Below are 13133 nucleotides of genomic sequence, written 5' to 3' on the forward strand. Positions count from 1 at the left end.
TGATGCGGGGAACAACTTTATTTATTCCAGGCTAAAGCAGGGCCGGGGCGGAGCAGCGTCGGGAAGGGCTCGGGATTGCCGGGAAAGCGCCGGGAGCGCTGCAGGGAATGTCCCGGGACAGAGATCGAGCCGGGCCGGGCACGGGATGGGAGCCGGGAGCGCTGCAGGGAATGTCCCGGGACAGGGACCGAGCCGGGCCGGGCACGGGATGGGAGCCGGGAGCGCTGCAGGGAATGTCCCGGGACAGGGACCGAGCCGGGCCGGGCACGGGATGGGAGCCGGGAGCGCTGCAGGGAGTGTCCCGGGACAGGGACCGAGCCGGGCCGGGCACGGGATGGGAGCCGGGAGCGCTGCAGGGAATGTCCCGGGACAGAGATCGAGCCGGGCCGGGCACGGGATGGGAGCCGGGAGCGCTGCAGGGAATGTCCCGGGACAGGGACCGAGCCGGGCCGGGCGCTTCCCTCGCTGCCGCCGAGGCTGCCGAAGTTCCGGATCCCGGGAAGAGCCCGGGGACATCGCGGGGACATCGCGGGGACATCCCAGGGACAGCCGCGGGTCCCGGCGCTGCTTTGCCCGGAGCGGGATCGAGATTCCAGCGGGAACGGGGACCCCAAAGCCCGGAATCACCCGAGGGGACCCCACACCCAACACCCGAGGGGACCCCACACCCATCACCCGCCGGCACCCCAAGGGCAGCACCGCAGGGGGAGGGGGCAGCGGGCGCTTCCCGGGATCCCTAGGGCAGGATCTCGGACTTGGAATCGCCGCCGGCGAAGCGAATCTCGTGCGCCAGGCACGGCCCGTGCGGCTCCTTGCCGAAATCCACCAGGAAGTTCTTGTTCACGGCCAGGCCGCCCTTGTCCGTGTCCACGTCGAGCTGCAGCATCACCGAGCCCTCCCTGCGTGGGGACAGCGGGGGCTCGTGGCGACAGCGACCCCCGGGCTGCGCCACGGAGCCCGCCCGGAGCCGCTGCGGAGCCCGGGAGAGGATTTGCCAGCCCCGGGAGAAGGGGATGGCAGCGGGGCCGGCTTTGGCTCCCGAATCCCCTCCGGGAGTGAGCGAATCCCTGGGCAGGATGGGCCAGGACGGGCTCGGGCTCACTTTTGCTCCCGAATTCCCTCTGAATGATGAGGACAGGATGTGCCACGACTGGATCCCCTCGGGCCGGGGCTCATCCCTGGCTCTGCTCAGTCCCGACCCGCCCGGGGGCTCCGCCGGGAGCGGCTCCGGGCCAGCCCCGGGCGGGTCCCGGCCCCTCGCCCGCCCCCCGCCCCTCCCGTTCCCGCAGCGCCCCCGCGCCGGGGGGGAGCCTTTTCCAGCCGGGAATTCCTTACTTGACCATGCTGGGGTAGAACTGCCGGTCCCAGGTGCTGTATAAGGAGTTGGTCACGTAGAGCCGCTTCCCGTCCAGGCTCAGCTGCATCGTGCTGGGGCCGCCGTACACGCGCTTGCACTGGGCACACACGGACTGGGGTCACTGGGAGCACCGGGGGCACTGGGACTGGATCCCAGCAGGGGAAGGGAAGGGAAGGGAAGGGAAGGGAAGGGAAGGGAAGGGAAGGGAAGGGAAGGGAAGGGAAGGGAAGGGAAGGGAAGGGAAGGGAAGGGAAGGGAAGGGAAGGGAAGGGAAGGGAAGGGAAGGGAAGGGAAGGGAAGGGAAGGGAAGGGGAAAAGCAGGAGAAGGAGCAGATCAGAGCAGGAAGGAGCGGAGCAGGACTAAATGAGAGCAGGAGCAGAGCAGGAGCAGGTCAGAGCAAGAGCAGGAGTAGCTCAGGGACTCATCGGAGCAGGAGCGGATCAGGAACATGTCAGATGCAATCGGCTCGGCTCAGAGCAGCTGAGCGCAGGCTGAGGCGCGGGCGCTGCCAGCCCTGCCAGGCGCTCACCTTGACCACCAGCGGCTCGGGCTGGCACTTGAGCTCCTCGTCCCTGCACACGGTCACGGGGCCCCCTCGCAGGATGCTGCCCCCCACGAACACCTGCAAGGGACGCGGTGGGACACGAGCGTTCCCCGGGCCCGGCCCCGCTGTCCCCGCGCCCCGCTCGGCCCCCCGGGCCAGGGGCTGCCCCTCACCTGCCCCACCAGCCGGGGCTTGCAGTTCCTGCTCAGCTCGTACTGGCGGATGTCCCCGTGCAGCCAATTGCTGACGAACAGGAACCGATCGTCCGGGCTGATGATGAGGTCGGCGATGAAGGCTGCGGGCACACACGGGCTCAGGGCAGCGCCGGGGGAGGGCACGAGGGGTTGGGCTCAAGGATTGGGCTTTGGGGTAAAGCAGGACTTGGGTAAAGCAGGACTTGGGTAAAGCAGGATTTGGGCTCACGCAGACTTTGGGCTCACTCAGACTTTGGGCTCACTCAGACCTTGGGCTCAGGCAGACTTTGGGCTCAGGCATGATTTAGAGTCACGCAGACCTTGGGGTCAGCCAGGCTTTGGGGTCAGCCAGGCTTTGCCCGGCTGCAGACCTCGCGGAGGGAACAGGAATGCCACCCCCGAGGGCACACGGACCTGGCATCTTGGGCATGATCCAGCCCGACACGTCCTTGGGCGGGATGCGGATCACCTCCTCCACTGCCCAGTTGTCTCTCTGCACAGGGACACAGAGCCGCGGCTGAGCCCCCCGGTGCCCCCGATGCCGATGCGGGGATCCCGATCCCGACGCGGGGCACACCGGGCTCATCCCGGCCCGCCCAGGCTCTGGCTCCGGACCCTCCCTCTCCCCGCTCCTCCCCGCGCTCCTCCCCGCGCTCCGGCCCGGCCGGGTCCCCCCGGCAGCCCCGGGGCCGCTCCCGGCACTCGCCTCGCACGATTTGTAGAAGCGAAAGACGACCCCGCTCAGGGCACAGCCCACGTAGCCCTCGGCGGCGTCGGGGTTGTGCAGGAACCGCACGTTCAGGGGCAGAGAATCCTCGCCCAGGTCGAAGCACTGCGTGAGGCTGCGGCAGGACAAGTTCCACACGTTCAGGCGGCGCCCGAAGACCCCTGCGGGACACGGGGGAAAAGGGTCGGGGGCGAGCAGGGCCAGGGATCCCTCCCCGGAGGGCTCCTGGTGGGGATCAGCAGGGAAAAGACGGGATTTGGGGAGGAGAAACTGGGAAAGGGCGGGATTTGGGGAGCAGACAGGGAAATGCAGGATTTGGGAGCAGCCAGGGAAATGCAGGATTTGGGGAGCGGACAGGGAAATGCAGGATTTGGGAGCAGCCAGGGAAATGCAGGATTTGGGGAGCAGCCAGGGAAATGCAGGATTTGGGGAGCGGACAGGGAAATGCAGGATTTGGGAGCAGCCGGGACCAGCCCGCCCCCGGTGCAGCCCCTGCCCATCCTCAGCCCGAGCCCGGCGAAGGCGCCGGGGGCACAAATCGGCCTCTGTGGGGGCACCGCCCCCCGGCAGCCCCTGGCTCGGCCCTGGCATTGGTGCCACCCGCGTGTCCCCACCTTTCTTGAAGTCATCGGGGTTGAAGCCGCGCCCGGCCACTTTGGGCACCACCCCGGCCGAGCTGACCAGGACGTTGTGCCGGGGCTGGTACCAGAAGTCGCAGCCGCTCGGGGGAACCTCGCACTCGTTCTCCCAGTTCCCCTTCAGCTCAAAGGTCTCTCCGTCCAGCACCACGAAGCCACCTGGGGCACACGAGGGACGCGGCGATGACAAAGCCGGGCTCCCGCGAGCTTCCCGAGATGGGAAGTTTGGCAGGGAAATGGGAATTCTGGCAGGAGAATTCACCTTTGGCGTTGCCAGCGGGGTCGCCCATGTTGGCGATCAGGACGTCCCCGTTGGGCAGGGGGTGGGTGACAGCCAGGTAGCCCTTGTTGCACTTCCAGAACACATCCACGGGCTCGATCGTCTGCAAAAATCAGCACAAAGTTCCGCCTCCGCCTGCTCGCCGCCTTTCCCGGCATCACAGAATCCTTTGGGGCCGGGAAAGACCCCCAGGATGGTCCAGCCCAGCCTCTGGACACTCCCTGGCAGAGCCCCTTCCTCTCCTCCCTCCATCCCTCTCTCCATCCCTCCCCGTGCCCCCCCGGTGTCCCCCCTCCCCGCCGCTGCCCGGGGCTGCCCCCGGCCGTACCTTGCAGATCCGGGGCGCCCGGCACTGGGAGCCCACATCCACCACGTAGATGCGGGAGGAGATGAGGCAGGGCAGGACCAGCTTGGTCCTTTTGGCCGCGGCGCCGCTCTCGAAGCAGCCGCAGGCGGGGCCCCACCCCGCGCAGTGCAGCTCGTCCTTGAGGTTGGGCATGGGCAGCCGGTGGATCACCTGGGCACAGCCGGGGGAAACTGGGGAATGCCCCGCCGGGAGCGGCCCCGGGCTCGGGGCGTCCCTGCGCAGGGGCTGCGAACGGCCGGGAGCGGCCGGCGAGGAGAATTCTGCTCGCGGGGAATGAGGGACGTGCAGCTGCCCGCCGGCATTGCTCAGCGTTCCCACCGAAATTCGGGGAATTGTGGCTGTGCAGAGCTGCTGTTCGTCCTCTGGGCCGGGCTGGGGCTTTGCTCTGCCGAGTCCTGCCGAGGATGGAGCTTAAAGCGCGTTTAAAATGCTCCAAAGCCTCTTTTGGCTTCCGAGAGCCTTCGATTCCAAGGGGGATTTTTGAATGTGCTGGGAGTTGGGAAGGGAGTCGGAGGCAGCGCACGGAGCTGGGGGTGATCCAAGCACGATCTGGCAGGGGGGGGAGCGGGAATGGCGCAGGGAAGGGGAGGATTCCCGGCAGGAAAAATCCCTGAGCGCTGCAGAGCCAGCGGGGCAGCAGGAAGGAGCGGAGCCCTGACGGCGAAACTCCCAAAACTTCCCCAGGTGGCTCCGAACGGGACAGGGCCGGGACGGGGGACAAGAGCCAGCCCAGGCTGGGGGGACACAAAGCTGCCCCGAGCCCAGAAGGGGCCGGGCAGGAGCGGAGGGGACACGGGACAAGCGGGTTTTCCCAGGAAAAAAGAGTCCGAAGGCCGCCCCCGGAGGCCTCGGGAAGCAGAGCCCCCGCAGCGATCCCTCCCCCCAGGAAGCCCAGCAGGAGGCAGCGGGTACCTGGCCGTAGTGGGGGGAGCGGGGGTTGAGGTCCACGGTGGCCAGGAAATCGGGTTGGTCGATGCAGGTGGACCTGTAGGTGCAGGTCACGTAGGCGACCTCCTCCCTCGGGGCTGGGGACACAAAAGCGGGCTCAAACCGCGCCGGGAACCCCCAGCAAGGGCAGGAGAAGCTCCGGGCAACTCTCAGAAACGCCCGAAATGATTTCCAGGATGCTGCGAGCTCCTCCCGCTGCCCCGTCCAGCCCCGGGGCCGTTCCTGCCCCGGGAACAGCCGAGGGGAACCTCCCGGAGTTCTCCCGCTGGGCAAGGGGCTCAGCACGAACACCGAGCTCGGGGGATCCCGAAGAGCCCAAATTCCCCCGTGCCAGCCCCGTGCCAGCCCCATTCCCAGCACTCGCCTTTCAGCACGTCGGGGCACGAGGGGTACTCGTAGCACGGAGCTCTGCATCTGTCTGGGGAGACGAGGGGACACCGTGAGCCCCGGCCCGGCGCCGCGGCTCCGGGCTCCCGGCGCAGAGGGTCCCTCCCGCCCCGCGCACCGGGGCCGCCCCAGCCCTCCCCGGGACCCAGCGGGAGCGCTCGGGGCGGCGCCGGCACCTCCCGGCTCCAGGAGGGGACCCCGGGGACAGCCCGGAGCCGAGCCCTGCCCGGGGCCTCGGAGCCCCTCGGGGACCCCTCCCCACCGCGGGGATGGGACAGAGCAGGGACGGGATGGCGACAGAGCTGCCTCCGAGACCGAGACCGGGACGGGGACAGAGCTGTCACCCTGAGCCGGGACAGGATGGGGACTCAGCTGTCACCCTGAGCCGGGACGGGAGGGAAGGTCCAGCAGGGAAAGTCCCCCTGGACCCCGGGCCCCCTGGAGCAGGGAAGGGCCCCTCAGCCCCGCAGGAGCTCCCCAGGGCCCAGCAGAGCCTCGGGACCAGCGGCACCGCGGCCAAAGCTCGGCCCCAGCTCCCCCCTCCTGCCCAGCTGTGGACAAAGCCAGCTGTGCCCAGCTGTGCCCGGGCCGGGGCTGCGGGCCCGGAGCTGCGGGGGGAGGCTCCGAGGCTCCCTTACCCATGGCTGGAGCTTTGGGGGTGCCCGGTGGTGGCGGCCGAGGAGCTGGAGCTGGAGGGGCAGCTGCTGTCTCCGGGCTGGAGCGGCTGTGCTGTGCCCAGGCTGCTCCCGGGGGGCCTTTTATCCCGGGAAAAGGGTGGGGGGAGCGGGGCCAAGCCCAGGGAGGGGCTGCCCAGCGCTTGGGAGGTGCCAGCCCGGCGCTGCGGCTTCTTTCCGCCTCCCCGCCGCCAATCTGGGGCCAAATCTGCTGCTCCCTGCAGCTCCCAAACCCTCAAACACCGCCGGCCCTATCTGATCCCGGCCTCGCTCCCCATGGAACGGCTGCTCCAGCCTCCCATCCGGCCCCATCCAACCCAGCCCCGTGCCCAGAGCATTCCCAAAGCCCGGCCGGAGCCTCGGCCCCACCAGCGGCTCCCGGGGCTTGCAGGGGCCGAGCCCACGGAGGCACCAAAGGCTCCTCTGGGATCCTGATCCCGGCAGGAGGCACGGCCCGATCCCAGGCATCACCCAAAGGCTCCTCTGGGATCCGGATCCCGGCAGGAGGCACGGCCCGATCCCAGGCATCACCCAAAGGCTCCTCTGGGATCCGGATCCCGGCAGGAGGCACGGCCCGATCCCAGGCATCACCCAAAGGCTCCTCTGGGATCCTGATCCCGGCAGGAGGCACGGCCCGATCCCAGGCATCACCCAAAGGCTCCTCTGGGATCCGGATCCCGGCAGGAGGCACGGCTCGATCCCAGGCATCACCCAAAGGCTCCTCTGGGATCCGGATCCCGGCAGGAGGCACGGCCCGATCCCAGGCATCACCCAAAGGCTCCTCTGGGATCCGGATCCCGGCAGGAGGCACGGCCCGATCCCAGGCATCACCCAAAGGCTCCTCAGGATCCCGGGGGGCCCAGCAGGGCCCGGCAGAGCGGCCTCTGCCCAGGGACAGGAGTTTGGGAGCTCAGGGACAGCGGGATGGGCTTGGGGAGTGAGGGGATCCCAGGAACTGGGAAAATCCCAGGGGACAACGCGGACCCTCAGGAAATCCACCCTGAGCCCTCCTGAGGCAGCAGCAGCAGCAGCCGGGGCAGGACACGGGGCGGCCTCGCAGGGTGGCACCTCCGGGCGGGGACGTGGGGCCAGCTGGGCAAAAGTGGGATTTGGGGAGCTCCGCACTGGGAATTGGGGCTGGAGGAGTCACTGGGGACTGTCCCCAACCCCTTGGGCCAGGAGCGGTCACTGATCACTGTCCCCAACCCCCTGGGCCGTGCCCAGCCCCAGCCCGAGGTGGCACCAGCAGCACAAAAGTGGCACCAGCCGGGGTGGATTTCACCCGAACTGGGCTGAGGTGGCCCCAAAACAGCCCCGGCAAGAGCAGAGATCCCGACGCGGGCCCCGAGGGCTCGCAGCAGGGTCCCCTCCCGAGGCCACCACCGGCCTGGCCGCCAGCAGTGCCACAGGAAGGGACACTCAGCCCCCTGGAATGCGGCTCCCGGCTCTGGGAAGAGCTGCTCGGGCAGTGGGGAGGGCACAGGGACAGGGAATTGCTGTGCCAGGAATGCGGGGACACCGCGGAGGGCCCGGGAGGAGCCCGGGGATGTCCCCGGCAGCGGGGACAGCTCAGCCCCGCCGGCCACGGCTGCCCTTGAGGCTCCTCTGGCTCCGGGACAGCGCCGGGCACCGGGCGCGGGGGCACAGGGCAGCGGCCAGCGCCTCCCGGGCCTTCTCTGCACGTCGGGAGCAGCAGAGTTGGGGAAACTGATGGGATTTGGGGTGGGAAAGCACAACAAAGGCACTTCCAGGGCAGGGACAGCAGCACAGGGATCGGCACCGAGCCCAGCCAGAGCCTTCCCTGCCACCAGGGGAGGCCCAGCGGTGCCCACCCACGGTCAGCCAGGGCCACTCCGAGGCAGGAAGGGGTTAAACAGAATCCTGGGTGAGAGCGGAAATCGCGGAAAAAGCGGCTCCGAGGCTGACGCGATGAAAGAAGCCGAGATTTAGGCAAAAGCAGCGCCGCGGGAAGGAATTTGTCCCTCACTTCGCCGGGATGGAGGCACCGCGGGAGCCTTCCCGTGGCTGCGGGATGGAGCTCGGGATCCGCCCGGGATCGGGAAGATCCCAGCACAGGAACGGCTCCGGGGTGTCGGGAACAGCCCAAAGGAGGGGGGACAGCCAAGGACCCCCGGAGCCGCCGTGGCTGCCCCGTCCCTGGCGGGTCCCGGGCCGGGCGGGGCTCGCAGCCCTCCCCGCATGCCCGCGGCTCCTTCCCCTGGCGCTGCACACCCGCTCATTAGCGAGATCATTAGCCCGCCCCTCATTAGCGAGCCGCGCTGCTCCCGATGGCTTCCCGTGGTGACGTCCCTGGGTCCCTCCCTGTCCCCGCTCGGCTGTCGCGTGTCCCGATGGCGCTGATAAGAGCGAGATAAGCGCCGGCTCAGCACCGCCCGCCGCTGCTCCCGCGGCCGCAGCACGAGCCCCAGGACCCTCCGGCCACTGCCCCCGGCCCGCCGGCCACTCCTGCCCTGTCCCCACCGGCTCCTCCGGCCCCCAGCGGCAAGGACGCGCCGCAGGTTTGGCCGTGGCCGAGCCCGGCCGCTGCGGGGAGGCGCGGATCGGGACGAGACCGCGGCTCTCCCGGACCTTGGAGAGTCCCCGGGGCTCGCGAGTGCCCGGCGGGAGCTCCCCGGCTCCGGGAGCAGCTCCAGCCTCCCGCAGCTCTCCGGGAAGGCTTTGGCTTCCCCCGAACCCTGCCCCGAGCCCCTGGAGCTGCCCCGGCGGGTCCGGGGCTGCTTCATCATTTCCCGTTCCTAAATCCCCTTCCCTGCGCTCTTGTCCCGCTCTCCATCCTCTTCCCTATCTTGTCCGCATCCCGACAGCTCAACCGGGCACTGAGCACCGAGAGAGTTCGGGAAAACGTTTAAATGCATGGGGTGAGCCCCAAATCCCACTGGTCATCCCTTCCCGGACTGCTGCGGGGCTGGAATTCCATCCAGGCGCTGCTTCCGCGGGTGTGTGGAGGATTCCCAGCTCTCCCCTCCGCCGTGGGCATGAAACAGGGAGAAGCCTTGAGCAAGAATTCCCTGATTTTCTGATGATTCGGTGGGAAAGGGGTGATTTTTGGGAGCCGGCTGATGCATGGGCTCTCCTGAAAACGTGACGAGAACTGCGGAATTCCACCGCCAGTGGAAGGCAGGTGACAATGGATGAGCTCCGGAGTTTGTTCCCCGCTCCACCACCAAAAAGAAAATCAGGAAAAAATTAAACTCGGGAGAACCAGAGAATTCCTTTTCCTCGGTGACACTTCCCCAAAAATCGGGAGGGCTCCGTCCCAGCCCGGAGCGGGGACGCTGATCCTGCAGGTCGGGCTGGGAACGGGATGGAGGGAGGAGATTTGTCCCTGTCCTTGCCGAGGGGGACACGCGGGGAGCTCAACGCCCAAACCCCGAATTCCCTCGGGATCGGGATTGTGCCAGGGAACACCCGACTCCCTAAACAAACAGGAAAAGCCGGCGAGGGGCCGCTGCCCTGGACTGGAACCCAAAATTCCCGACACTTTGAAGCTTTTCAGGCGTTCAGCCCTGGGGAGCCGACAAAGCCGGAGATAATTCCAGGGCGTCGCTCGCTCCTCTGGATCTGCTTGGAATGAGGGACCTGAAAGGCTCAGGGTGGCCTTTCCTCCGTCCACGGGGCAGGAATGTCCAGCTCCAGAGGCTCCCTAGGGATGGGAGGGACAGATCCCGGCTCGGCGGTTGCGGGAGGGGATGAATCCGCTCCAAATCGGGGAGATAAGCGGGATCTGCAGTGTCAGGAGCGGGAGAAATCTGATTTTCCGCGCATCATGGGAAGTGGCGATGAGCAGAAGCCGGGAAACTTCCCAAACCGGGCTGGGGGGACGCTGGTCCCGCTTCTGGTCATGGAAAAGCCGCAGGTGAGCACGGAGAACCAGCCGAGCTCACCTAGGCACAGGGAGGAGCAGGAAATAATCGCAGCTCAGCTCGGCTCTTATCAGCAGCTTTACCTTCTCAGCCGCAGCTTTATTCCTCCCGGCCAGGCTGCAGCAGGGAAATTTCGAGCTCTCCCAAAGGGTTTTTTTCCTGTGGTTTTTGTAGGATTTGCTTATTTTGAGGAGTTTCGGAGCCGGGTTTAACGTTTGGAAATTGCGCTGAGTGTTAATGGGACCTTTCAGAGAATTCCAGGATTACTGAGGTTGGAAAATCCCTCCAAGACCACCGAGTCCAAGCTGTGCCCGATTCCCCCAGGTCACCCAGAACAATGTCCAGCAATCCCTCAGGGGGAAACCTTCAGGGATGGCCACTCCCCGGGCAGCCCCTTCCAAGGCCTGGCCGCCCTTTCCAGGAGGGATTTTCCCAAATATCCACCCTGAGCCTCCCCTGGCACAGCTCGAGGCCGTTCCCTCTTGTCCTGGCCCCGTTCCCGGGGAGCAGAACTTGATCCCATTTATTTCTTCCCATGAGGATGCCCCGGTAACTTCCTGGGAAGAGGATGGAGAGCGGGACAAGAGCGCAGGGAAGGGGATTTAGGAACGGGAAATGATGAAGCAGCCCCGGACCCGCCGGGGCAGCTCCAGGGGCTCGGGGCAGGGTTCGGGGGAAGCCAAAGCCTTCCCGGAGAGCTGCGGGAGGCTGGAGCTGCTCCCGGAGCCGGGGAGCTCCCGCCGGGCACTCGCGAGCCCCGGGGACTCTCCAAGGTCCGGGAGAGCCGCGGTCTCGTCCCGATCCGCGCCTCCCCGCAGCGGCCGGGCTCGGCCACGGCCAAACCTGCGGCGCGTCCTTGCCGCTGGGGGCCGGAGGAGCCGGTGGGGACAGGGCAGGAGTGGCCGGCGGGCCGGGGGCAGTGGCCGGAGGGTCCTGGGGCTCGTGCTGCGGCCGCGGGAGCAGCGGCGGGCGGTGCTGAGCCGGCGCTTATCTCGCTCTTATCAGCGCCATCGGGACACGCGACAGCCGAGCGGGGACAGGGAGGGACCCAGGGACGTCACCACGGGAAGCCATCGGGAGCAGCGCGGCTCGCTAATGAGGGGCGGGCTAATGATCTCGCTAATGAGCGGGTGTGCAGCGCCAGGGGAAGGAGCCGCGGGCATGCGGGGAGGGCTGCGAGCCCCGCCCGGCCCGGGACCCGCCAGGGACGGGGCAGCCACGGCGGCTCCGGGGGTCCTTGGCTGTCCCCCCTCCTTTGGGCTGTTCCCGACACCCCGGAGCCGTTCCTGTGCTGGGATCTTCCCGATCCCGGGCGGATCCCGAGCTCCATCCCGCAGCCACGGGAAGGCTCCCGCGGTGCCTCCATCCCGGCGAAGTGAGGGACAAATTCCTTCCCGCGGCGCTGCTTTTGCCTAAATCTCGGCTTCTTTCATCGCGTCAGCCTCGGAGCCGCTTTTTCCGCGATTTCCGCTCTCACCCAGGATTCTGTTTAACCCCTTCCTGCCTCGGAGTGGCCCTGGCTGACCGTGGGTGGGCACCGCTGGGCCTCCCCTGGTGGCAGGGAAGGCTCTGGCTGGGCTCGGTGCCGATCCCTGTGCTGCTGTCCCTGCCCTGGAAGTGCCTTTGTTGTGCTTTCCCACCCCAAATCCCATCAGTTTCCCCAACTCTGCTGCTCCCGACGTGCAGAGAAGGCCCGGGAGGCGCTGGCCGCTGCCCTGTGCCCCCGCGCCCGGTGCCCGGCGCTGTCCCGGAGCCAGAGGAGCCTCAAGGGCAGCCGTGGCCGGCGGGGCTGAGCTGTCCCCGCTGCCGGGGACATCCCCGGGCTCCTCCCGGGCCCTCCGCGGTGTCCCCGCATTCCTGGCACAGCAATTCCCTGTCCCTGTGCCCTCCCCACTGCCCGAGCAGCTCTTCCCAGAGCCGGGAGCCGCATTCCAGGGGGCTGAGTGTCCCTTCCTGTGGCACTGCTGGCGGCCAGGCCGGTGGTGGCCTCGGGAGGGGACCCTGCTGCGAGCCCTCGGGGCCCGCGTCGGGATCTCTGCTCTTGCCGGGGCTGTTTTGGGGCCACCTCAGCCCAGTTCGGGTGAAATCCACCCCGGCTGGTGCCACTTTTGTGCTGCTGGTGCCACCTCGGGCTGGGGCTGGGCACGGCCCAGGGGGTTGGGGACAGTGATCAGTGACCGCTCCTGGCCCAAGGGGTTGGGGACAGTCCCCAGTGACTCCTCCAGCCCCAATTCCCAGTGCGGAGCTCCCCAAATCCCACTTTTGCCCAGCTGGCCCCACGTCCCCGCCCGGAGGTGCCACCCTGCGAGGCCGCCCCGTGTCCTGCCCCGGCTGCTGCTGCTGCTGCCTCAGGAGGGCTCAGGGTGGATTTCCTGAGGGTCCGCGTTGTCCCCTGGGATTTTCCCAGTTCCTGGGATCCCCTCACTCCCCAAGCCCATCCCGCTGTCCCTGAGCTCCCAAACTCCTGTCCCTGGGCAGAGGCCGCTCTGCCGGGCCCTGCTGGGCCCCCCGGGATCCTGAGGAGCCTTTGGGTGATGCCTGGGATCGGGCCGTGCCTCCTGCCGGGATCCGGATCCCAGAGGAGCCTTTGGGTGATGCCTGGGATCGGGCCGTGCCTCCTGCCGGGATCCGGATCCCAGAGGAGCCTTTGGGTGATGCCTGGGATCGGGCCGTGCCTCCTGCCGGGATCCGGATCCCAGAGGAGCCTTTGGGTGATGCCTGGGATCGGGCCGTGCCTCCTGCCGGGATCAGGATCCCAGAGGAGCCTTTGGGTGATGCCTGGGATCGGGCCGTGCCTCCTGCCGGGATCAGGATCCCAGAGGAGCCTTTGGTGCCTCCGTGGGCTCGGCCCCTGCAAGCCCCGGGAGCCGCTGGTGGGGCCGAGGCTCCGGCCGGGCTTTGGGAATGCTCTGGGCACGGGGCTGGGTTGGATGGGGCCGGATGGGAGGCTGGAGCAGCCGTTCCATGGGGAGCGAGGCCGGGATCAGATAGGGCCGGCGGTGTTTGAGGGTTTGGGAGCTGCAGGGAGCAGCAGATTTGGCCCCAGATTGGCGGCGGGGAGGCGGAAAGAAGCCGCAGCGCCGGGCTGGCACCTCCCAAGCGCTGGGCAGCCCCTCCCTGGGCTTGGCCCCG

General features: G+C 68.1%; 2 protein-coding genes across 3 annotated transcripts in view; both read right to left on the reverse strand.

Annotated features, from left to right (window-relative positions):
• LOC125318353 (methanethiol oxidase-like) lies at window positions 1-6166 on the reverse strand. Of its 2 annotated transcripts, none has more exons than XM_048288970.1 (12): window positions 6082-6166; window positions 5421-5474; window positions 5021-5133; window positions 4070-4258; window positions 3724-3844; window positions 3438-3620; window positions 2803-2984; window positions 2511-2589; window positions 2076-2197; window positions 1888-1980; window positions 1336-1454; window positions 1-899 (listed from the first exon to the last, which is right to left on the reverse strand). In XM_048288970.1, the coding sequence occupies exons 1-12, from the start codon at window positions 6083-6085 to the stop codon at window positions 737-739; spliced, it is 1422 nt and encodes a 473-aa protein (XP_048144927.1). In that variant the 5' UTR covers window positions 6086-6166; the 3' UTR covers window positions 1-736. The 2 variants fall into 2 exon arrangements, with proteins under 2 accessions (XP_048144927.1, XP_048144928.1); XM_048288971.1 differs by having other exon boundaries at window positions 5421-5470; window positions 6082-6162.
• LOC125318350 (methanethiol oxidase-like) overlaps window positions 1-13133 on the reverse strand; it is a 40674-nt gene that overhangs the window by 10941 nt on the left and 16600 nt on the right. The window lies entirely within an intron of this gene.

Source organism: Corvus hawaiiensis, chromosome 29, assembly GCF_020740725.1.
Source record: "Corvus hawaiiensis isolate bCorHaw1 chromosome 29, bCorHaw1.pri.cur, whole genome shotgun sequence".
Taxonomy (NCBI): domain Eukaryota; kingdom Metazoa; phylum Chordata; class Aves; order Passeriformes; family Corvidae; genus Corvus; species Corvus hawaiiensis.